We start from the raw sequence: 26,185 nt of genomic DNA, 5'->3' as shown, positions 1-26,185 counted from the left end.
TGTTCTACGCCTGTCCTATTGTAACTTAATATGTCAATTTTATTTGTGTATATATTAGAATATATATTAAATAGAAACGAATTAGTTTTATTAATTTAATTTGTGATAATATACATTTTTTAACATAGCGAGTTCTTGCTATCGTCTTTTATGATTGAGAATTTATTCACATTGAAAAAAAAATAATACAAATTTGAAAATATAATTATTATTTTTTACAATCTATTGTTTTATTTTATACACTCCTTAAACTTAATTATATTAATCACATATGTATGCCTAGATGATGTATGATTTGTAAGCACTTATCCAGCCAATCATCGTCGTCCAATCTGGGAAACTGTCGAGGAAATCATTGAATTCCTTCGTTCTGTCACCTTCATGGTGTGCATAATTACCTGCCAATCCTATATCCATAATCGGTCGCCCAGCTTTCTGCTCCGGAGTTACCTGTTTATCATCATTATTTTATTGATTAGTATTTTTACATATAAAAATCAATGATGAAGAAGAGTAAATATTTAAAAAAAATCCCTTACATTTTTTCATATGGACGTGAAATTTCAATCTACGACCAAAATTTAAACTAACAAAATGGTTTGTTACCGAGAGTTGGCGCGAACAAATGCGCTTGTGTAATGTCTTTGAATAGGTGTATAGCATGCTGTCACACTGCATACTATTCAATAATAATATAATATGTTGTCAGACCAATGAGCGAAGTGAAATATAAAAAAGCCTTGTAATTAAAAAAACGCTCTGTCCCTTTCGCGCGCTTCTGTGTGAGTATGAGAACGCGCCAACTTTCATTAACAGACCTGTAGTTACGGCAGCCATTTTGATTTTGAATGTACGAGTGGGAATTTCAAATTATACTTTGTTCACTATAATCAACGAAAACTATATTTACATATACATAGTATGGAAACGTAACGAATGAAACGACGGTGTTTTTATACACACTGTTTATATTTATTGTGACGAGCGTGGATGATGCAAAGTAGAATTCACCAACATGGTCGAATCGCAGAATGGCAACCCAGACTCGACCATGTCGTGCCCCCCCCCCCCCCCAATAATATTTATTCGTAAACATCAAAGCTCTATTCAAATAACGCCAGTTGGAAATATGATGTAATTTTTTGGGTTAGTCAGCATCTCATCTCAATATTGATAGTAATGTACATATACTGTCGATGGCCGAAAATTTGAACAACTCAAACGGGAACTTACTTCAAAATCTAAAGTTATACTGTAGTCATTGATTATATCGCCGCGTACAATATGGAGGTAATACAATGGTCTTCCTTTCCATTCTGTAGTGGGTGTGATTGGCGATGGTACGCTCCAAGAGATCAATTCAGCTCCTTCACGAGGTGCAAACGTCAATGTCAAACGATCAGGACCTATGTATGCAATAAATTTTCTAACAAAACTGGTAATTTTAAAATAGCTTACATAAGTGCAATTATAAAACCTTTTAACCCAAGTTCGATGGAACATTTGGAACTGTTTGGATCGTTCGCTTTGCAGCGACTTTTAAAAATCAATTCTGTCTTATTCGGAAAGTGTGGAGGTGGTGCAGGAATCCAACTGCTAGTGAGGCTAAAAATGGATACATTTAGTATTTACATATCCATATATTATTAAATCGACATCATCATCATCATCTACGGCCATTCGTCATCCACTGCTGAATGAAGGCTTCTCCAATACGATTCCACTCGTTTTTGTTTTGCGCAACTCTCATCCATCTCACCCCACACATTTTCTTAATTTCGTCTACCCATTCTTCCCTGCGGTCTTCCTTTTACCCTTTTGCATTCTCTCGGGTACCACTCTAGCATTTATGTATTTTGTCCACCTTTCGTCCATTCTTCTAGCCACGTGCTTCCCCCATTGCCATTTCAATCTCTTCACTCTATCCACTATGTCCACTACCCTCGTCATACTTCTCACCCACTTGTTCCACTTCCTGTCTTTCCTCGTTATGCCGAGCATAAAGCGTTCCACATTTCTTTAAGTGTATTGGACTCTGTGCACTATTTTGGTGTTCAATGTCCAAGTTTCAGATCCATTTTTTAGATCCAAAAAGAGTGACATTTTTGATTTAAAAACAACATTCATTCGTCCAAATGCACTCCATCCTAATTCCACACGTCTCTCGACATATGAGTATATTATTCAAACACATACCTGAGCGGTATCATCCTGGTCATGAAGAATGGAAGTCCACAGTTCATTTCTTCTTCACAGTCTTGTTTCAAAGATATCATAGATCGTCCCCCAAGTGGCACAGTGCGCGGACTGTTGCGATCCAGGTTCAATATGAAATATCCCGTCTCACGTCTTCTTATTATTTGCGATTCATTGTATAATTCTCGATCACTATGCTTTACAATAAAAAATATTGTTAAATAACCTCCATGAGTTTAAACAATAATCAATGAAATAGAAATCGATCACCATAATCCAATAACGCTGTGGAGCGGGTGAATTTGGCCCTGCTTTATACGGAAATCCAACAGAAGAAGACAATGCTATTGTGATCATCAATACTGAAAAACTTGCCAAGATGACTAAAACTGGAAGCTCTTTCCTCACCAGACCCATCAGAGGAATCTGCTCAAAATTAAATATAATCTTACATATTTATACTAAGGTGTAAATGCGAAGTTTATAGTATAATATTTTACCGCAAAACTTATGACGAAAAATACTAGTAGTGACGATACGATTCCAATGAACACATCACGATTAATAGGACCAGAACGAGCAGAAATTGGAATAATCATTACATAAACTAGTAGAGCCGTGCTTAAGGTGAATACTAAAGATGGTATATGGATTGCAATGTAGACCCAAATCCATTTGTGAACTGCAAAATCATTTAATTTAAGAATACATTAAACATCCATGATGTCTCATTTCATGTAACTTGGCAATACAAAAAAAAAAATAAACTTCTTTTGGTCAGCGAAAATGTTCTAATGTATGTTTGTAAATAAAGTCGTCGACCAATAAGAATCGAAATCTAAGGTTTGTTTAATACCAAGCTATCTGAAAACTTTAATAATGAGGCAAAATGTAACTGTACCATTTATATATAAAGTCGAAAGATGTAATACTAAATTAGCCACAGCGCTACACAACACAGGCAAAAAGAATAAAGAACTCGATCGTATCCCTAAACATGTAAATAAAAACAGCAATACAATCCATGGAATTTGAACTGTTATCAAATTGAGATAAACAGTATTTGCAATCGATAGTCCTCGCTGAAATGGAACGCCAACCATTAAGTTCAAGTAAATTTTATTTCAATAATATTGACATTTAGATAAAAATACCTTTTCTTTTCTCCATTTATTTACTAAATGTGGTACGAGAGCATACATAACCAGACTTGGACACCAGTAGATAGGAAAAATAAGCCAAACATTGGAGTACCAGGGCATGGCTAATGGAGCTGCAGTATCTATTAAGAAACCTATTGCAACGACTAAAGTCACTGCCAAGAGTATTCCTATTACCCAAGCTGCCAATGATATACCCACCTCTCGTAATACTACACCTGTTGAAAAGTAGTACAGATTAATAAAACATTTTTAAAATATTTTCTATGGTTGTCGCCCAGATTAAGCTATTTTACCTAAAGTGTTTAAGTTGTGTGACGATTTTGATTTTACATCTACTTCTTTAAAATGAGGCTGTTTGTCCACTGTCACATTTTCAGCCGAATTCCTCACTATGACAATATTTATCATTAATATTGTATTATCACAGCGCTCCACAGCGTTATTGGATTATGGTGATCGATTTCTATTTCATTGATTATTGTTTAAACTCATGGAGGTTATTTAACAATATTTTTTATTGTAAAGCATAGTGATCGAGAATTATACAATGAATCGCAAATAATAAGAAGACGTGAGACGGGATATTTCATATTGAACCTGGATCGCAACAGTCCGCGCACTGTGCCACTTGGGGGACGATCTATGATATCTTTGAAACAAGACTGTGAAGAAGAAATGAACTGTGGACTTCCATTCTTCATGACCAGGATGATACCGCTCAGGTATGTGTTTGAATAATATACTCATATGTCGAGAGACGTGTGGAATTAGGATGGAGTGCATTTGGACGAATGAATGTTGTTTTTAAATCAAAAATGTCACTCTTTTTGGATCTAAAAAATGGATCTGAAACTTGGACATTGAACACCAAAATAGTGCACAGAGTCCAATACACTTAAAGAAATGTGGAACGCTTTATGCTCGGCATAACGAGGAAAGACAGGAAGTGGAACAAGTGGGTGAGAAGTATGACGAGGGTAGTGGACATAGTGGATAGAGTGAAGAGATTGAAATGGCAATGGGGGAAGCACGTGGCTAGAAGAATGGACGAAAGGTGGACAAAATACATAAATGCTAGAGTGGTACCCGAGAGAATGCAAAAGGGTAAAAGGAAGACCGCAGGGAAGAATGGGTAGACGAAATTAAGAAAATGTGTGGGGTGAGATGGATGAGAGTTGCGCAAAACAAAAACGAGTGGAATCGTATTGGAGAAGCCTTCATTCAGCAGTGGATGACGAATGGCCGTAGATGATGATGATGATGTCGATTTAATAATATATGGATATGTAAATACTAAATGTATCCATTTTTAGCCTCACTAGCAGTTGGATTCCTGCACCACCTCCACACTTTCCGAATAAGACAGAATTGATTTTTAAAAGTCGCTGCAAAGCGAACGATCCAAACAGTTCCAAATGTTCCATCGAACTTGGGTTAAAAGGTTTTATAATTGCACTTATGTAAGCTATTTTAAAATTACCAGTTTTGTTAGAAAATTTATTGCATACATAGGTCCTGATCGTTTGACATTGACGTTTGCACCTCGTGAAGGAGCTGAATTGATCTCTTGGAGCGTACCATCGCCAATCACACCCACTACAGAATGGAAAGGAAGACCATTGTATTACCTCCATATTGTACGCGGCGATATAATCAATGACTACAGTATAACTTTAGATTTTGAAGTAAGTTCCCGTTTGAGTTGTTCAAATTTTCGGCCATCGACAGTATATGTACATTACTATCAATATTGAGATGAGATGCTGACTAACCCAAAAAATTACATCATATTTCCAACTGGCGTTATTTGAATAGAGCTTTGATGTTTACGAATAAATATTATTGGGGGGGGGGGGGGGCACGACATGGTCGAGTCTGGGTTGCCATTCTGCGATTCGACCATGTTGGTGAATTCTACTTTGCATCATCCACGCTCGTCACAATAAATATAAACAGTGTGTATAAAAACACCGTCGTTTCATTCGTTACGTTTCCATACTATGTATATGTAAATATAGTTTTCGTTGATTATAGTGAACAAAGTATAATTTGAAATTCCCACTCGTACATTCAAAATCAAAATGGCTGCCGTAACTACAGGTCTGTTAATGAAAGTTGGCGCGTTCTCATACTCACACAGAAGCGCGCGAAAGGGACAGAGCGTTTTTTTAATTACAAGGCTTTTTTATATTTCACTTCGCTCATTGGTCTGACAACATATTATATTATTATTGAATAGTATGCAGTGTGACAGCATGCTATACACCTATTCAAAGACATTACACAAGCGCATTTGTTCGCGCCAACTCTCGGTAACAAACCATTTTGTTAGTTTAAATTTTGGTCGTAGATTGAAATTTCACGTCCATATGAAAAAATGTAAGGGATTTTTTTTAAATATTTACTCTTCTTCATCATTGATTTTTATATGTAAAAATACTAATCAATAAAATAATGATGATAAACAGGTAACTCCGGAGCAGAAAGCTGGGCGACCGATTATGGATATAGGATTGGCAGGTAATTATGCACACCATGAAGGTGACAGAACGAAGGAATTCAATGATTTCCTCGACAGTTTCCCAGATTGGACGACGATGATTGGCTGGATAAGTGCTTACAAATCATACATCATCTAGGCATACATATGTGATTAATATAATTAAGTTTAAGGAGTGTATAAAATAAAACAATAGATTGTAAAAAATAATAATTATATTTTCAAATTTGTATTATTTTTTTTTCAATGTGAATAAATTCTCAATCATAAAAGACGATAGCAAGAACTCGCTATGTTAAAAAATGTATATTATCACAAATTAAATTAATAAAACTAATTCGTTTCTATTTAATATATATTCTAATATATACACAAATAAAATTGACATATTAAGTTACAATAGGACAGGCGTAGAACACAAATAAAAACACTCATTTCTCAACACATTCTAAATATAGTTTGTATTCAAAAATTAAATACATATTTAAATTGTACCACTTTTATTAATCAATATTATAGTATATAATACCTAAAAGTCAAAAAAAGAAAGAGAAGAATACCCTTTAAAGTTAATTCATGACGGCAGTTGAAACAGAGCTTTACGAAGACTGTATTATATGTACTTAGTAAATAAATTAACAAATTAAATATCAAATAAGTTCATACAAATAGTGAACTTTATTAAATACAAAATAAAAACAAGGTATCAACGAAAAGAAATGTTATCACTTAAAAATTTTGGTCGAACTTAAGTAACGGACATCAATGGTCAAGAAGATAATGTTTCTGTGCTTAAATCGAATGCAAAAGCGTTATAATAAATATTTTAGTTTAGTCGATTGAGGTACTTTAAACTATTATAAATACACACATATTTTATTGTAAGCAGAAACTCGACAAATGCACCCAAAATTTGTAACACTTTGTAAGAATGGCTTTCAAATTTAAATTATACATAGACATGGTAATTTCAGATTTAACAAAAAAAAATCACACTTAATAAACTTTTTGATTAAAAAAAAAAAACAACTGATAAGATATTCGGGTTGCATTAATCGAATTTTACATGTAATGATTATGCAGAAAGGTTACAAAATGCATAGAATATTAAACTCTCTCAGTGCTATATATGTATGCGATAAATTGGAGATTATTATGTGAATGATACATATTATGAAATGCTTCAAATGTTAATCAACATGTTTTTACTCATTGGTGACAGTGAAGCGTTAAAAACGTGAGCAATTTTGTAATAAATCGAGTGTATTGCTTTGAAGATCGAAGACAAAAAAGTGTAACAAGTCTTCAAAATTTAAGATTGTCGCGATATTTCATACGAAATAAAAAAGGAGAAAGAATTCTTACGTAGAAATTGATTTACTTAAGATTGTTTTTACAAATTTTTTAACTTGATTTAGTTGAAACATCAATTACATAAGTTTATATAGCATGTTACGTGTAATTATTCTACCATCACAAATATATTTATACATTTAAAAATAAAATTGCTGAATCTTACACACTTTTAATCTATTCGACTACGAATCACAAAGATAGGTATGCCTAAAATTTTGTTACAAGTTAAAACAATAATAAAAACTAGCAGAATTGAATCGGATATACAAATCAACGCCGTTCTGACAAAATATACATACATCAAAACTACATACACAACAACAACAAAAAAAATCATTATATTATCTAAAATATATTTTAAAATTCGCCAGAACGGCAACCGATACATTTCTCACCTAAGGCAGTCAAAAAATTACAAGTCTCGAAAAATTTTAAAAATAAATTCTACATATAAAATATATATACGTATGTATGTGCAATTAATTAGTTAGAAAAGTAAAATAATTGAATAAAAGATGAATCCAGCGGTGACGTCGGCAGCAGAAGTAGTCTGAATCCTGACGGCGGCGCGGTGGGGGATAGCGGGATTCCAGATCATTGAATTCAGTTGGACACGGTGACGGACAGACGGCACGCAGCTACGAGCCGGCCGTGGAAGCGGCGGACGAAGCGATCACAGGCGTCCGCCGAGGAGAAGTTGACATCGGCGCTGCCAGCCGCACCCACCGTCACGTGCTGTAACACCAACAGCCACACGAATAACACCTACGAGCGCCTTTCACCCACTTATACATAACGACATTATCTAGAGGAAAACTTATGACTAAACCCAGGTACCAAAATAACAAACGTACAACTTCAGTGTCCGCGACACGTATAAACCATTTAAAAAAAAATAACAAATATCAAAATAGTCACACAATAATACCATCGTTGTAAAAAGAAAATGTATAAAAAGTCATATATTAAGATACACGTGACATCATCACACAATAAAAACAATATATATGTATATAAAAATGAACAATTCAGTTTTATGAAATTGAACATTTCAAATCTATTATATTATACAATGCAATAAGTAGTTGTATACAAATTTTCAATTAAAAAAAAAAACCCTTGAAACTAACATTTGAAATATAATAATAATATGTAGGGGGGGGGCAAACACCAATAAAGTAGAGTACATTCAGTTCAGTTCAGCGTTAAACATTTGGTACAGGTGACACGTAAGGATTGTACATTTTGAACGACTTTTCAGTGTGCAATGTGTAAATTGAAAATAAAATCCATATAATAATAGTAAATATATATAAAACAATTATCGCTAAGGAAAATATCACAGTGTGTATATATCACATTAGATTAGGATTAAATCACACGTGGGATTAATATTTCGGCGGAGTCCGGTATTAATGGAAGGATATTGTATATGTATATAATGTATAATAATAATAATAAATAAGCAAATATATATCTATAAAATTAAAAACGCTAAATTCTCTCTAAATATTGCATATTTCAATTGTGAAATATATAGATGAGTATGTACAGTAGTGGTCTCAAACAAAAACCCACCTGCATTTACAGTCTCTTTCCAATTTCATTTGCTATAATACAAAATCGTCTAAAAACACTTTTTAGATTACATGGTTTTAGTTTCACACACTTTATAATGCTGATATGTATTGCATACTATCTACATCCGACATATAGCTTCAATTAACTCTTTAATGCTTTTAACTTTGGGCGACAAGTCTGTAGCGCGGCTGTCTTCCATAGAATTTCTGAACTTTGCACGGGATTTTGAGGCTTATATGCGCCTATATTAGCGCTTATATGCAACTGTTTTAAGGTTCAAAATTGGTTGAATATATTACTGAGTTGAATGCCATATATTCAATTTGCTTAAAATTAATATATACCAGTCAAAAATTAGTTTTTTGTGGAACCATACTGAAACCTCGTTTATGTGACGTCACGTCTTCATACAATTATGAAGAATGATTATTTGACAATTAATCCAAAACTACGAGTATGTATTTTATTGTTTAAAATAATACTCTATGTGTTAATTAACATATCTGGTTACTTGAGTAAATATTAAAATCTGTATTTAAGGTCGAAAACTCGATTGCCAAATTCGTGAAAAAGGTACAGGGCTTGTTCGCTATATTTATTGCTGCGGGCAAAGGGTTAAGAATTAGTAAATAGCTTTGGTAAATGTGGGGAGGTCGGCTAAAATTTTGATAGAATTCACATGCGTGCAAAATTTCAAGCAAAGTGGATCTAAAATCTAATATGTAACAAGATTCGACTCGTACAAATAAAAACCATGGAAAATAAAAAGGTTTTTGCTTGACGTATCACACTTCAAAAAGTGGAAAAGGAAACTGATAATCTATACACCTCCATGACACAATACAAATTTAATCAATTGATACAATTTTTCAATTATATATGCAGTGAAATTCTCCAGAGAGAATTTAACGTACATATTCAATAAAATTACCGTAAACTGTGCCAACGTAAACAACAAATTCTATAACTAATTCATATTTTATCATTAGCAAAAAAAAACGTATTCATGTATAATTTTCATCTAAGGATTCAAAATAATAATTATAATAATAATAAAAAAAAAATCAACATCCACAAGATTACAATCAGTCAATCTAGATATATAAATCTTGTGCAGTTATTAATTTTGAACCTCAAATCAAGTTAATAAATGTTTGATAGGAATTTTAGGAGTTGTAAGATGCTCGTAAAAAATATCTACATATTCACTACACAGCAAGCACTCCAGATACATCGAGTTTCGATTTCAGTTCAATCACAATATGCGATAATATGTATATATATATAAAAAAAATAGTACATTTTGACTATCAATAATACATTTCCAATGACAACGTCTATGATACGTATTATTCACATTTTAATTAACACATCAGTTAAATAAAAAAAAAAAATTATAAAAAATTAATTCTCTAACAATTCGTGCTTTTTTTGCCCACTCGTGCTTTAAAAACATGTGAGCTCCCTAAAATAATATATTAAAACCAATAAGCAAGTTAAAACTATTTAAATCAACTAAAACTCTGAACATATGTACTTGAAGAGGAGTTTCTTCAGCTCCGTTGAATAGAAATATCACGTTGTGTTTCAAACGTAATGTTTGCATGGACAACACTCGTAACAGTTCCAACATGACTGCACAAGTTATACCATCGTCTGATGCTCCTATTTAAATAAAAGGAAAAAAAACATTCAAAAGCAATCTTAAGATAATAAAATATAATAGTAAATAAAATGAAAACCTTCACTAGCAGCTACAGTGTCATAATGGCAGTTAATCAGAATACTGTGATTTCCATCGCTCCCTTCTAACAAAGCCAAAACGTTTTGAATATTGTCGTAAATATTGGTAAAGCCCAGTTTAAATCCTAGAAAGTATGCTCCACTTCCTTTTTGCCTCTAAAAAATTAGAAGTACTTTTGTAAAAAAAAAAAGCTTTTATAAAACCACGAGAGCCAAATAAAAGATTTTTCTGTGTCTAGGTATATAGCAAATACCCAGATTGAAATTAAGTTGAGCTCTTTATTCAGGTAGATCTCATCGAGATATGCTATAGTTTTGTAATACAATTAAAATACTATTAATTCTTAGCGTTATAAGTAACGATTGGGCAGTCGAAGGGAATTCTGAAATCTTGTAATATTTTGAAGCACCTGTAGGAGGATGGATTGAGAAGAGTGAGCATTCGATTGAGCTTCTTGAACCTCGTGCTCTATCAAAGCTGGTGCATGTACTTCATTCTGTATACTACCAGCCAGCCTTGGACCAAGCTTAGTCAATTTTCGAAGTGTATTCCTAGACCTTTCCGAACTGAATAAATTCGTATTTTCGATCTAAAAAAACAATCAATAAAATTTACGATAGTGACACTATAAAAGAAATTATTTAACGGTCAATTTATTGACGATGTTAAAATGCATTATGTACACTCGTAAAAGTATTTTTTACCATCTATTGTTTTTCGATACTTTTATCTCATTCACTTTCTATATACATGTATGTACATATATACACAGGGGTAATTGGATTATTAGTCATATTGCGATCGCCTAAATGACAATTTTTGCCATGAAAATCGCGAATACGGAATATTTAGCACTTGAGTTCTCGTTAGTATGATAGTAATCGTTAGTATGATGGACTTTTTAGTTGCCAGATGTTCCGTTCAGAGATTTTAGTAAATTTTGGGCGAGCGCTTTGTGACCAATAATCACCGAACCAAAATATCAATATCGATCAGTCGAAAGTCCCAACACAGGGCCCATCAAGTAGTCCGGGCCCTGGAACTTTAACCCCAGCTTCCCCCCTCCCCTCTCGGCAGCCCTGTATGTACTTACATATGTAGGTAGATTTGAAAAATAGTAGTGGTAATATCTCACTTACGGCTTCGTGAATAGTCACTTCTTTCGGTAAACTGTGATCCGAAATATGAATCAAATAGTAGAGTAAACAACCCGCAGCCAGCACAACGATTGGCCATTGCCAAGAAATGAAATGTGGGTCTCGTTGGAATTTCTTGTCTTTTTGTAAATCAGACTGCATATTTGAATTCTCCGTCATGTTGCACGTAGAACTAAAAAAAGACTAATTATATTTTAAATGGTTTGTTGATAAACCGAATAAAATAAATATTATTGAACCGTTGCATTCATGAACAATAACACAATTCGATAACAATGAAATAAATTTGTAAAAATTATCTTTATATATCAATTGGCAAAATATTTTACAATTTCTATATCGTCAAAAAATTCTTTAAATATCGTCAGAAAGTCTTATAGGTACAAAAATACACCACAAATGCTTAGTTTTCAAACAGATTAGTAAAACAGTGAATGAAAAAGATAAAGTAACTGATAAAGTAACTGATTAATAAGTATATGTACATTCAAAATTTGCTTAAAGGTCAAATGCTATTAATAAAGGCTATCGTAATGAGTGACATAAATTTTATTTATACGATTCAAAAAATCTTGCTTCTTGATATGTTTTTATTAAATCCAATATTCAAATTTATATATGCACATACATATATGTATATATGTAAGTATATATATAATGTTAAATTTCTTACAGACAAGAGCTATTTTTTACTTTATTTATGTTTTTTCTTTATGATTGTGTAGTAAATGTAAATATTTACCTCAAAAATGATATAATTTTAAGAGCAATGTTTGTTTGGCCGCATCCTTCGGCGATGAAGCATCAACTGTGAATAAGCTAACATTCTACTAATAAGCATATTCTGTTATCTAAGAGTGTTCGAGATTAACTTAATAGCTCTTTTTCACATAAGTTTATTTGCATTGGTATTCAATCAAACTTTTTTCGTGGAGCATTTTTTTATCAGTAGCGTGGTTTTAGTGTAAATAAAGAGAGTATTTAACTATACTCCAATTTTAGTGTAATTTTTTCTTCATAATTATATAAAAAAAATAAGAAATTAGACTTCTGTGTTTATTCCGCAAACAAATTTGTTCTGCATTGATAAAGGGGAGGACGATGAATTCGATTAACTTACTAATATATTATAATTCAGTACTGACACACGTATACTTTTCAACATTTAAAATTGAAAAGCAGCGCACGGTTTGAATTGAATGAAATAGTCCGATTTCTGCCTATGCTACATACATATGTACATGTAAGTGCCATTCCATTTTGACGGTCTCGGTAAGGTAATTAAGTTTCAATATCTATACCTTAAATTTATCAATTGGAACAATGTTATACATATATGTAAATTCACTATATACGTTTGAAATTATTTTGGTAGTGTAATTTCAATTGAACTACATCCAATGGTACAAAAATGCCACAATGAATATCGGCTACTAATGAAATAGAAATGAAAACTGTCAATATCATGGGAATGTATGTTTATTTATAGATTTTTCCAGGGAGGCGCATTGAGTTCACCGGTTAGGTTTTTTTGGTATAATTTTAGCTTAGAAAATAAAAAAAATAAAATTCACTGTACTCGTGATTTCGAAAAAATTTCGATATAATTCTTAAGATATTATATGTATAGGTCTTTTAGTTCAAGAAGGGTCCCACGTGTATGCATATCCATATGCAACCTACAAGTTTCTCCTACATTTCTTCAAATATGGGATTCACTGTTATCGATCACTGTCAAGCAAGGATAAAATATCACCGAAAACACTGTAGAGGTGCTACATTTGTATATGTACTCATAGATTGCTGTTGCAAGTTACAACTTGTAACACACCCGAATTTTAATTCGGGGAAATAACGGGATAGCAGGTATAGCTTCGGTTCGCATAGAGTTAGGTCTTTTATGTACTATTATCTTTGCGACTGCCAGATATATTTTTTCGAGGATGTTGAGTATTGGTTGGTCATCAAAAGAACAATGTCTTAGATGTGGGATTGGGGGTAAACGTTCTTCAAAACGTTCAATCTCTCTTATCGCCTGGTCCTGTTCAGAACAAAACGTTTTGGTTTTCTGTCTGTTTTTCTGGTTAATTTTTAGTGATTTTCAAGACTATATTTCTCACACAATATTTATGACGAGGTAAGATTTTTGCACTGGTAGCATGTACTTCATTTTTTTTATTAATATGATTTATACAAATGCTGATAAAATTAAGAGCGGCTGAGTTAAGTTTGTACACAGGCGACCGAACTCGAAGTGCGTTCTATTTCATACAATTTCATATTTGGCTGCGCTGCGTCGCTGCAGTGCAGTGCCACCAGGGTCACCGAGAGGGAGGGGGGACCTGGGTAAATTTCCAGACTTGACCGATATTGATTGAACCAACTGACCGATATTGATATTTTATATTATTTTACATAAAAATTGTATTTATTTAATGTTAAATATTTATTGTTTTTCGATCCACATATTCTTTGTGTCTATGTGAAATCGTACCTGTTATATCATACTTTCTTATTTAATTATTTTAAAAAATAACAAAAAAACATATATAGGTGTTTTTCAACACACTCGCATACTCCCCAGTCTCACAGATGTCAAGCGGAACATACTCAGAACACACCACGACCCTAGACAAGGAAAACTGTACACGACCACATGTCCAACTGAAACAGATGCACCGGCGTATCAGCAACCAACGCCAGTGAGTTTCAGGAGCTCGGCCTGGTTCACTCCGTCGAAGCAATTACCTACGTCGTCGTACATACAATTACAACTGTATTAATCGAGCAATAAAGATCCTCTTCAAAACTCAACTGAGTTTCCAAAGGCTAAGAAACGGTCGAAACATCATCATCCGTCCTATAGATCTTTTTTTTTTTTGTTTTCTATAGGGCCCGAAATTGTTTTTCCCAGGGCCCGAGACTACTCTCGGCAGCTTTGAATGCCGCCTAGTGCGGTCTAAGCTTAAATGTATAACGTTACTTAATTAAAATTGGTGATCGGATAAATGCACTTGTAGGAATATAGCACGACTTGTGCTGTTACGAATCAAAACCAGTGATCTCATTATCGATCCTGTACAAACATGCATAACTCAAGGACAACGTCCCCTTCGACCATTCCAGAAGAAAGAGTTCATCGCTCGATCGTAAAACGAACGAAACCCAACAGTGATGTCATCAGGCAACCGTAACACATGTCTAAAAAGTCGTTTACGCGTGGCACACGACCCCATTCTCAAACGAACGACGTCCTGGCACTAACCACACGTGTACACATGCCTCGAAAACAGGTCAACGCGTGTCTCTAAGACACGTGTCCTGGAAACGAAGACAACGCGTCTGCACACGGCACGCTTCAAGCCAGAACGTATATAAAGCGACGCACCAGCTCCCAACACCAGAGTGAACCTCTGGAGTTCAACCAGCTCACTTCTCCGAAGCTCAACCTCTTCATACATATGTAAGATCGCCAATTTAGTAGTCGGCGGTCATCAGTGTAAGACAGGGAAGGTATGTTGACCGTATCTCGGTCTAACGAAACACGTGTTGTGTAGTTTGAAAGAGGATCGTTTATTTTTGTTCAATTGGTACAATGGTTATTGTATGTACGAAGAGGTTTCTTCGGAGATGTGATCTAGTTGAACTCTAGAGGCTCACTCTGCCGGTGGAGGTTGCTGCGTTGTGTTTCGTTAGGCCGGGATACGGTCAACATACCTTCCCTGCCTTACACACTCAAAAGAGCCGCACTCTCAGGACATCCAAACTTGTAAAGATGCTCGAGAAGAATGAACGCAATAGAATTCCACAAAAAAGCGTCAAGGGGTATTTATATATTATCCGAAGGTACTTATCCTTTTTTGTGGAATTCTATTGCGTAAGTTTTCTTGAGCGCCTTTGAAAATAAGGATTTCTCGAAAGTACGCCACTATTCAGTGCAATTCATCGTATGTATGATTGCATTCTTTGGGGAACCATTAAAATCAGATGTTCATCGCAGGGCACTTGGCTGAGTTAGGACGTATTACGGCCGCACACGACCGTGTTGTGCGAGTCGAGTGCATATTGTACCAGCGCTAGGTGTTGGTGCAGGGTGGGCGAGTGATTGTTTTGTCGGTTGGAGATTGGTGATCGGTGTGTGGTGAAGTGAGTGCGAGTGGAGGTGAGGAGTGGTGAGGAGTGGTGAGGAGTGGTGAGGAGTGGTGAGGTGAGGTGTGAGAAGCGCCCCACGCCCCGCGAGGCCCCCCGCCCGTCCGGTGAGTCCGGCGATGCGCCCCCGCACTCATGCTGGGCGCCGCCGCCGCCACCACCGCTGCCACCGCTGCTACCGGCCATTCAGCCACAGCCACAGCCACGGCCACGGCTCTGCCGCTGTCTCTGCACTCTGCGGCCACCCTGACGACCACTCCCACCCCCACCCCTACGCCCACCAGCTCGGGCCCCCCGGCCTCAGACCTACACACGCTGCCCCGAGCGCACAACAGATCAGGTCTGTACCCTCGTCTCATACGTCTCCACCCCTCCCCCCTCCCCCCACCCGTCACATGCTTTTCAAATGTCAAATGCGTCGTCGAGTCGATTTGACAGCTGTCGTCAGTGCTGCCATTCGACCGTTTTTCCAAAATATTTTGCTCTCGCCACACTAATGTACACGAGAGTTCGATTGTTTTGTGCGTCGTTTCAAAATATTGAAACAATCGAATTGGCTAGCTTTCGAATGACACTGCAATGGCTGCCAAATATCAAAAACGATGTCTTATTTTTCAGCTTGATTTATTCTGTCGTTTCATTGGCAAAACATTGCAGATGACGAATGCATACCGTCTATTTTTATTATTATTCAATAAGCATTATGAAAACTTCGCCATTATTTCAGTTCAATATTACTATGCGTCGAAATTGTATCGGTTATGTTTACATAACATGTTTATAAGACAGAATTATCTTTTGGTTTCAAATGAACAACACTCGCAGACATGTTTGCTCCATTGTATGATTTTATAACGATAGCTGCTTGTTGTAACAATTGATTTATCCTCTGAAACATATGGATACCCAATTCATCACAACTTTTCTACGTGTCTCGGATTATTGTTTAAATTTCTCAACCGAGTCCAAAATAAATATTCTCTATTTCCGTAAATCAAACAATACATTCATATATGTATTTGAACATAATGCAATTTAAAAATTATTCAATTGATCAAAATTTTAGAACGATACTGAAATTTTAAAAGGCTTGTATATGTTTCACTTCGTTAATGGTTCAGGCAATATTCCTACATTCTTCCAATCGGTTTGAAACTTTGCCGCTTGGTCAACGATAGAAATTTAAATCGTTTGCACCAATACGATGCTGAAAAATAATTGTAATAAACACATTTAAGAATTCAAAAATTTTGTAGACGTTGACGTTAGGTAGCTAGTAAATAGCCTTATATGTTTGACTTTCCGCCACTCACTCGTTCTCGTCAGATTTAATTGCTTAAACGCCTATAACTTTATCTTTTTCACTCCATATATTATAAAATTTGTATTATATGCTCTCATTATCTCCCATATATATTCTTACTTCACTCATTTTACTGTCAAATCTCATTATAATTGACTAAGAACATGTTAAATTATTTAGAGACGGATACTCATTAGAAAAAGACGGTTGTTCCGATGATGCTGTATGCAAAAAAAAAACAGTTTTATAATGTTTTTTTGGTATCTTATTTTGTAAGCCAACGTCGAAGTCTGCTCATTAGGGCATTCCCAGATAACAATACACGTTCCAACAATACTGAAGGCAAGAGATTAATAAAAAAGTTTTATTTTATTCATGCATTAATCACCATCCACTCTATAATAATAACAAAATATTATATTAAATTTGATGAAATTGATCAAATTAATAATATAACATATAATATTGTAAAATAAAATTCTTTTAACTTGATTTCAATATACATTTTGATTACATTACTCAATTTTAAGCTGAAAAAAAAACGACAACTATTCAATTCAAAGTTTCTTTATTTAAAAAATCTTACTAAATGGATAAATAATGTCAAGATAAGTGAAGAGTTTTTGGTTTCAACTCGCTCTTCCAGTGTTCTAATATTTTTATTCAACCATTTTGTCTTTGACACTCTAGGTCGACCTCCCGCTGTGCCTAAGCAATACGATTACCTACTAAAAGTACTTTTAGTGGGTGATTCAGATGTTGGAAAGCAGGAAATTCTCCAAGATCTCGAAGATGGATCAGCCGAGTCACCGTTTTGCAGCGGAAGCGGTATAACGAAATTCCTATTTTACATTCGTACTGTATATATATATATAATATATAAAAATATTCACCGGTAACGTCGGTTTCAGCGTACAAAACAACGACAATCTTATTGGACGGCAAGCGGGTTAAATTGCAACTGTGGGACACGTCCGGTCAGGGACGATTCTGCACGATCATCAGGTCGTATTCGAGAGGCGCTCAAGGCATCCTACTCGTCTACGACATTACCAATAAATGGTCTTTCGACAGTATAGAGAGATGGTTGGAAGAAGTCGATAAGGTATTTTTCGAATACATTTTAAAATGTTTCTAAAAATGATTTTATGTTATTTGGTTTGTTTTGTTTTTTCTTTTAGCATGCTCCGGGTGTACCAAAAGTGTTGGTCGGCAACCGCCTCCATTTGGCCTTCAAACGGCAAGTTAGCGAGCGCGAAGCCGAACTGTATGCCGCTAAAAACAGAATGGCCTTTTTTGAAGTCAGCCCCTTGTGCGATTTCAACATACGAGAGAGCTTTTGCGAATTGTCTCGCATGGCTCTTCATAGAAACGGAATGGAGAGATTATGGAGGAGTAATAAAGGTATGTCTTATTTTGTTTGAGATTTTTTCTCTTATTTACAAAAAATCAACTCTTCTAGAGGTTAGTTTTGAGAAAAATATACTTTTTGATTCATTTTCGTTTTATACATATGTGTATACGTACATGTCAAGTACGTATACTCATATTCAACCTGAATGATATTTCTTATTCGCATACGCTATTTTACGGTCAATTCCCAATAAACTCGGAGGTGTAATTGCTTTATTAATATCAATTTTAATCCCAATTATTTTACCATTTACATTTAATAAACTTATTAAAGGAAACCAATTTTATTTAATTAATAAAATTTTATTCTGATCAATGTTTGCATCTATTATTATTTTAACTTGAATTGGAATAAAAGTAGTAGAACCTCCTTTTATCATAATCGGTCAATTAACTTCAATCTCATATTTTAGTTACTTCGTATTAACTCCAATTTTTAATTTAATTTGTATACATATGTACATGAGACCAGACAATACCACTGTATATTCATAGCAGCATGGCTCGGTAGTTGGGCTTTTGCCTAGCACTGAGGCGCCGGGTTCAATCCCTTGAGTTGACCTCGATTGAAAAGAATTTTTTTCGAGTGTATCTATAATGCTGCTGGTCAGACTAAAATATTTGTGACTCCAGATCGATTGTTTCGTATCATGGTTTTTCTGATTTCATTGTTGAAACGAATATAATTTATATCCGCCGCTCACTCCAGAATAATCTGATCTACCATGTGTACCTCCTTATAAAGAACAAGTTGCACATCACAGCTTCTCTGATCCATTAATGTGTCTATTGTTTAGGCACATAAAGGTCTACCCTGGCAAGTTTGTTGTTCACCAGGTCTGCGAGAACTGCCACGTATCCTTTGTTCAGGCATTTACTGAGTTCCCGTTAACCTAATCCGGGGCTCTATTGTTCACCCACGAATGCACTTAGACAGTGAATACTCTCTCATATTCCCACGTTACAATATGTACTTAATGACTTTCAAACAATTTTTTTATGAATGTTAAGAGTAAAACGAGATGTAGTTCCTTGTTTATTCAGTTTAAACTTTATATTACTAAATTTGTCATGAATACATCATCATACATATAATATTGAATGAAAATTCATTTTGGAAAAGAATATTTCTACTCGAAAAATATTGTTGCATAGAAGTACTGAGGGACTTCCAAGATCAGGGTGATGAAATTAATAAGTATAAGTGGTAGAGGTATTGTTGATCCGTCGACCAGCCAGCTCTGAATGAAGCACATAACAAATTTGCCATACATTAAACATTTCAAATAATTTTAACCTTCGATGACTTCCAACTAAACCAAATTCTGTTTTATAATACATATTTTGATATGACAGTCTGAATTTTCGAATTTCTCACGGCTGTTCTGTTCTTTTGTTCTTTTGAACCAATTTTTATATGGATTTTAGAACATTTTCACAAAAAAAAAAAAGTGTATCATTTGTAGAATAACTGCTTAGAAACTAATAAAAAATGTTTTTATAAAACAATTCGTCTTCTTTTTCAGTTCTGAGTCTGCAGGAGATGTGCTGTCGTGCGATAGTGCAGAAGACCACGGTGTACGGAATCGACCAACTGCCGCTGCCGAGCATCATGAAGTCTCATCTGAAATCGTACGCCATGACGTCTTCGTCGACCCAGTACCGCAACCTGAAGGGATCTCGAATAAAACTGCCATCCAACAACGGATCGTTGAGCCCCAGCGGAGCTCTCGAGCATAGAACGTCGTGCACGGGAAGAAACTCTTGTGTCATCTCATAGTAATCTCTATTTTTCTTAAATATACATATATGTCTTTCGAAAAGTGTATAAAATACAGACTAGGATAATTTATTTGTCGGCCGCCGAGTGAAACTGCGGTGCAGCTAGGACGTAAGTGTGTAAATGAGTTCTAAGTTCAACCAACGTAAGCGTATTATATTATATATGTACATACACCATTTGTCCATTGTAAATGCGACAATATATAATTGATATTACGATGTTTTTTTTTTTTTTTGTGTCTAATTTATATTCTTTAAATTTAAGTATTTGTGAGTAATATTTTAAATTAGACGTTAAAACTAAAAGGTAGTGATTAAGAGGAAAATGTACTATAAATGTTAGATATGTTTCATTATGAAAGTATATATATATTTATATTATGTAACTTGCATCGTATGGCGGGCATTATAATTATTGTCACTTTCAATTTTAACTCATTTGTACTCCGATGACACGATTAGTATTTAATATTTATATTATAGGGGAAAACTCGTCTGATTGTGTGATATGTAATATTATAATTGAAACAAATCGCATAAAATTTACTATAAAGTAATAAATAAAAAACATTACTTTTACAAAAAACATAGCTTCATTCACCGAATTATATAAATATACATAATCATAAATTTCAATTATCAGTCGAGTTTCCCGAATCTAATTTCTATATAGTGACTTTTTACTCTTTTATATTTTTTATATATTATTGTTATAATCAATAAAATGCGATTTTGGACTTTTTAACGCGTGTTCAATAAAAAAATATATACATACATATATACAATATACGAAATGTAATATTTCAAAGCATACAATATCGATAATCTTGCAAACTTAATTATTCCCTACATATTTTTATATACGTCATATTTTTATAACCCCCACTGTGTTTACGAATCTTTTTTTATACATTTTGCAATCGATTGCCATTTTTTATTATTATATTATAATACTATTCGATTGCCCTCTTCTACTATAAAATGTAATCATTCGAAACGAGACTTTGTATTACATTATATTATGTATACTTCATTTTTCCGTTGACAAGGTTAGTGCATGTATTCTCTATGAAGATTTAATAATACTCGAGTATTTAAAAAAAAAAAGGAATTGATCAAACGTTTAAAATAAATGAAAAGTATTATTCAGACAATTTTGAAACAAAATATTGTTCTTGTCAAAAAAGTATTCATTGTAAATATTTTTATTTGTAAATTTTAACTTGTATTAAAATCAATTGTTTCGGCTTAAAATGGAACACTATATATTATAATATGAATATTTGGAAGTCACTGTCGAATGTGTTATTTTTCTCAATTCGGCTTATGAATTAAGTGATTGATTATTTATATCCTATTATTCATTAATAAGAGCAGCTACGTTGACTCCATCCAAGCCCTGACAGTCAGCTTTTATAAATCATCTGTTTTGGGAATTTATATATACATATGTATGATAATATATATATATATGTAGCAAAATAATAAAAATGTATATAATTTTATAAAATTGCAGTTTCATTTCTCAAGAAAATTCGAAATAAATAAAAGAAGCGTAAGTTTGATACTCGTCAATTTTTTTATCGTTTATTTATTAAAAATAATGTTCACAGAAATTTTGAACACTCCAAAATAATTTTTAAAAAATGTACAAATGATGTCTATATTTTTTTTTTTTTGTAATCTCTATAAAATTGTAAACATTTATTCAACAAATACAAATTATGCGACACATCGAATGACAAAACGAAACGGTTTCAAATTTTAAAATTTTATTCAAAAGCACAAAAAAAAATACATATTAAATCATTATAATATTGTTAATGATTATTATCGCATATATATATATAACTAGGGGGAAGGGGAGAGCGATCTCGTCAAATTGTATTAAAATTAATCAACTGATTATTAATTATGTACACACGTACAGAGTTATACATGTATTATTTTCAACGAATATGCATACACATGTATGTATGTAATAACTACGAGACGAATACAACGCATTTATTGTAAATAAATATTTTCCATTATTAATTTCATATTTATAATAAAAAATATACAACGGTAATAATTCAATCACGTGAACACGACAAAACTTTCATTAATATATATGTATAATATACGATTTAAAAATACAATGCGAAAATCTAAATTATACATTTCAGGTAGACATAAGGCGACCAAATAAAAAAATCTGCAAAATGACGACCAATTAAAACAGTTACAATCAACAAATTTCAGTTTCGTAAACACATTTTGAATTTTGGTATGTACATAGGTGGTTTTTCTGACGTTCATTATTTACAAACTCTGTCGCATGGACATGGAAAACGATCAAATTGCAATCAATACATAATTTACACAAAATAAAATAAACTAAAACAAAATTCACATCAATTTCAGTACGGAGAACGTGTTTACATTCAAGTTGTCGTGTCGATAACTCGCTGATCATACCTGCTTCAATAGTCGATGCAATATTTTTTTTTCTTCTCGACGATGCGGAGTATTTCATCTGAATTCGTAAATTTGTATGCTGTGTTCTGGCACGTGGCTCAAATTCAACGATTGATACCTAAAATAAAAAAAGACATAAAAAACACCTTTGAAAAGGGCGACAAAACGAGACGTCGATAGAAATATGATTGTAAGTTACCATTCTGAGCTTCTGTGGTAATAATATCCTTCAATGGTAGCTGCAGACTTTTGGAAACATATGTAATAAAACCCTGCAAACGAAGCACCGTTTATGTCCTTAATCGTGTGATCGGGTACGAGAAAATGTTCCTTCCATCGCATGAAGACGAAATCGGTCGAAGCCAACGCATCATAGTCGAATGTGTCCGAGTTGAATGTTTTTGCATACTCGTAGAATGATGAAAATTTACCCTGAAACATTTATGTGCAAATGTATGAAATTATTTATTGAATCAAAACATGAGCAATTTTTGGAAGTAGCAAAGTCCAATTTTCTTCATTTCTTCAACATTAAATATACTGGTGGCCTTTAATACGTTCATTCTGCTTTTTCAAGATTCTGGACATATCGGAATCAAAACCAGCAGCGTGTACTAGTGGTTAGCATATATGCTTTCGAACAATGGTCATGGGTTCGAATCCCACCGGTTGCTGCTGGCCAGACCTGGGTTTAGTGATTCCAGGACTAATTTATCTGATTTTCAATGAAAAGGTTCCCACAAATTGGCAACCTTTGCATATCGAATTTCGCCGATTCGTATAAATATGCTGCAAATTTGTCCATAAATGTCTGGCAAATATTGAATTTTTCAACATCTCAAAATTTGACGATTTATATTAGGAAAAAAGCTCCAAAAATGCAATTTTAACAAAAATTTATCTAAAGAAGTTATGATGCGGTGTAAATATTATTCTAAAAATTGTATATCAATGTTTGTAATTGGCCAGGAAGACGCATCGGGGTTTACCTGATAGGCCTGCCTGGTATATATATGTGTATGTATGTAAAAATAAAAATAAGTGAAAAAAGTCAAACGGAAATAAATTGAAATTGGACTTCAGCCACTTTTAAATATAACAGCTTATATGTTATGTGTTAAAAACTAGGGTGAAATTTTACCCAATGTTTCCTATCAACGTCTTCATCAGCATCCCACTTTCTTGTCAAAAATGGATACTTTGCCGAGATGATCTCACCGTCGAAAAAAGTCGTCAGGGTTGGAAACTCTTCGGTTAGGCCTTTGATTTTAAGATATCCACAAAGGTATGAATTCTCCTCATCTACGTGCTGTATTCAAAAACAAAATTTTTTGATAGTCAATACATATTCAAGGAAATATAAATCAAATAAACAACTGATATTTCAAAGCAATTTATTTAAATTGAACTTTTTAACATACTAATTTTCAATTGTATTTTACAATATTCTAAAATGTTACCAAATTCAGTCTGCAAAATGAAATTTATTTGAAAATAATTAGACTTTTCAATATTTTAAAATTAAAAACTATCGGATTATGCGTATAATTTGAACATGAAAGATCACATACAATACTATTCTCAATTTAATAAGAGTAAAAATCTGTGTTTTATATTGTTATAGGAATAAAAATGGCATATGCAGTATATTTTTACATAACGATTGTGGATAAAATATGGGGAAAAGAATGATATATCAAAAAAAAGTTATTTAATCCTTTGAATGCTGAAAATGTATAAAGTAAACAAGAATACTACCCACTAAGCCTTTCCAGGCAGCATTGAAAAGAAAATGCATTGAACATGGGTCATGTAATCCATGTCATTTATTTTTCAACGTTTATAAAGACTGGTTTACACCGGAATTTATAACCATAGCAGAATTTCTTGATGGAAATCCCTAACTGCTGAATATTTTAGATTGTGGCTTGGCATTTACATAGATTGTAAGCATTACATTTTAATAACAATAAAGTAGATGGAAAAATACATTCATTAATAAACTTCTTTTGTGTATTTTAAATTATTGCAAGATATATCAGAGAGTCTAAACACACCTTTACAAAACTCGAAATCATCAGCGGTAGTTATCTAGGATTTGTTCGAATAAGCTACAATTTTTATACCTGCTTTCTATTGGATTTCTAAATAACTCTAATTGGAAATGTTGACAAAATTTTCAGCAGGCTTTCAACATAAAAAACCGTCGGCTCCAAAGGGTTAACAAACATGTGTTGTTTATTTGTGAGCAGCACAATACTGAAAAGAACACTTTTCAGGCGATAATGAATCGGTGGATAAGTTCCAATGTGATACAAATAGACGAAAGCTATTAAAAAATTTTGAGAAATTGATACAATATATCATTGATACGTCGTAGTTTCTATGTATTTAAAAACAGTATGCACAAAATTACAAAAAAAATATTTCGGAATTAAATATTTTTTTAAAACGAAATCTACAGTATGTTTATTTAAGCTGGCCTGCAATGAATACAAATTCGAAAAAAAAAATACAAAATGAAATATCAAAATATGTTCTGGAATGATCTTGGCAACGGCTTGTGCACGTTCGCCCACTGTAAGGATATTAAAAGACAATTACAAAGTTCAAACTGCGATAAGATAAGTGTCAAATGTAATGCACAATTCCGAGCGAGTACTAGGGTCGGGGTTGGAGTGGGGTGGGGGTTCCGCAGCCACGTGCTGATTGGTCGACGATGACTGGCCAATAAGACACGAGGGTTCGGCGCATCTGTCAAGCAGACGTGTGACAGGCAGAGTTAGGAATGTCACCTGGAGGACGACTTCCACCTCGTAGGAGTTGCCTTTGGACTTCTGGTGTCCGTGGAACTTGGAGCCGTTGTAGAGCAGCGAGCTGGTGACGCCGGGCTGGCGCGAGTTGGCGGGAGGGGGAGGGGGCGCGCGCGCTGGCATGGCTGCGGGCGCGGGGCGGGTGGGGCGCGGGGCGTGAGCGCGCGGCGAGTGGCGAACGGCGATTGGCGATTGGCGATCGGCGATCGGCGATCGGCGATCGGCGGGTGTCGAGAGGTGAGAAGTGCGCGGTGGCGCGGGCCCGGGGCCGCCGGTGCGCCCGCGCCCTCTCGCACGCTGCGACTGAACACTGAACCAAAGAACGCCGACAGCTGCGTCGTCCGCAATGCCCGTCTCCTCGACTGTACGCTTTGCTCAACATCTGCACTTGTTCGATCTGATTCAAATCTATCTCAACACAGCGATCTCGCGCAAATCTTGCAAAGTACAACATTCTTTTCAAAGTACGTTGAAACAAAAAACAAATTCTTGCAAGTACGTTGTAAACATAGAAGTAGAATGCATAGAATCGCTCTCAGCCTCTGTCCGAGCCAAAAACCCTCATGGC

General features: G+C 34.3%; 5 protein-coding genes across 5 annotated transcripts; 2 read left to right on the top strand and 3 right to left on the bottom strand.

Moving 5' to 3' along the window:
• Positions 1-68: 68 nt before the first annotated feature.
• Positions 69-3,777, bottom strand: LOC143913096 (endoplasmic reticulum metallopeptidase 1-like). The gene is made up of 9 exons (XM_077432697.1): positions 3,653-3,777; positions 3,351-3,574; positions 3,098-3,278; positions 2,697-2,878; positions 2,467-2,622; positions 2,197-2,393; positions 1,478-1,605; positions 1,234-1,406; positions 69-450 (listed from the first exon to the last, which is right to left on the bottom strand). Exons 1-9 carry the CDS (start codon positions 3,765-3,767, stop codon positions 280-282), a joined length of 1,527 nt encoding a protein of 508 aa, XP_077288823.1. The 5' UTR covers positions 3,768-3,777; the 3' UTR covers positions 69-279.
• Positions 3,778-3,900: 123 nt separating this feature from the next.
• On the top strand, positions 3,901-6,205 carry LOC143912697 (uncharacterized). The gene is made up of 4 exons (XM_077431995.1): positions 3,901-4,081; positions 4,673-4,800; positions 4,872-5,044; positions 5,828-6,205. Exons 1-4 carry the CDS (start codon positions 4,002-4,004, stop codon positions 5,996-5,998), a joined length of 552 nt encoding a protein of 183 aa, XP_077288121.1. The 5' UTR covers positions 3,901-4,001; the 3' UTR covers positions 5,999-6,205.
• Positions 6,206-7,818: 1,613 nt separating this feature from the next.
• LOC143912567 (endoplasmic reticulum metallopeptidase 1-like) lies at positions 7,819-12,513 on the bottom strand. The gene is made up of 7 exons (XM_077431855.1): positions 12,440-12,513; positions 11,680-11,880; positions 10,950-11,129; positions 10,539-10,695; positions 10,334-10,461; positions 10,214-10,261; positions 7,819-7,950 (listed from the first exon to the last, which is right to left on the bottom strand). Exons 2-7 carry the CDS (start codon positions 11,854-11,856, stop codon positions 7,819-7,821), a joined length of 822 nt encoding a protein of 273 aa, XP_077287981.1. The 5' UTR covers positions 11,857-11,880; positions 12,440-12,513.
• A 3,195-nt stretch (positions 12,514-15,708) lies between these two features.
• Positions 15,709-21,850, top strand: Rab40 (RAS oncogene family member Rab40). Its single transcript, XM_077432707.1, has 5 exons — positions 15,709-16,186; positions 17,840-17,977; positions 18,061-18,254; positions 18,331-18,553; positions 20,089-21,850. Exons 1-5 carry the CDS (start codon positions 15,982-15,984, stop codon positions 20,340-20,342), a joined length of 1,014 nt encoding a protein of 337 aa, XP_077288833.1. The 5' UTR covers positions 15,709-15,981; the 3' UTR covers positions 20,343-21,850.
• LOC143913109 (glucose-induced degradation protein 4 homolog) lies at positions 21,749-26,138 on the bottom strand. The gene is made up of 4 exons (XM_077432714.1): positions 25,600-26,138; positions 23,946-24,113; positions 23,004-23,236; positions 21,749-22,922 (listed from the first exon to the last, which is right to left on the bottom strand). Exons 1-4 carry the CDS (start codon positions 25,738-25,740, stop codon positions 22,859-22,861), a joined length of 606 nt encoding a protein of 201 aa, XP_077288840.1. The 5' UTR covers positions 25,741-26,138; the 3' UTR covers positions 21,749-22,858.
• Between the last annotated feature and the right edge of the window lie 47 nt (positions 26,139-26,185).

This window comes from Arctopsyche grandis, chromosome 6 (genome assembly GCF_051622035.1).
Source record: "Arctopsyche grandis isolate Sample6627 chromosome 6, ASM5162203v2, whole genome shotgun sequence".
NCBI lineage: Eukaryota > Metazoa > Arthropoda > Insecta > Trichoptera > Hydropsychidae > Arctopsyche > Arctopsyche grandis.
The sequence above is the reverse complement of the archived record's forward strand: the minus strand, read 5'-3'. Positions and strand labels throughout refer to the sequence as shown.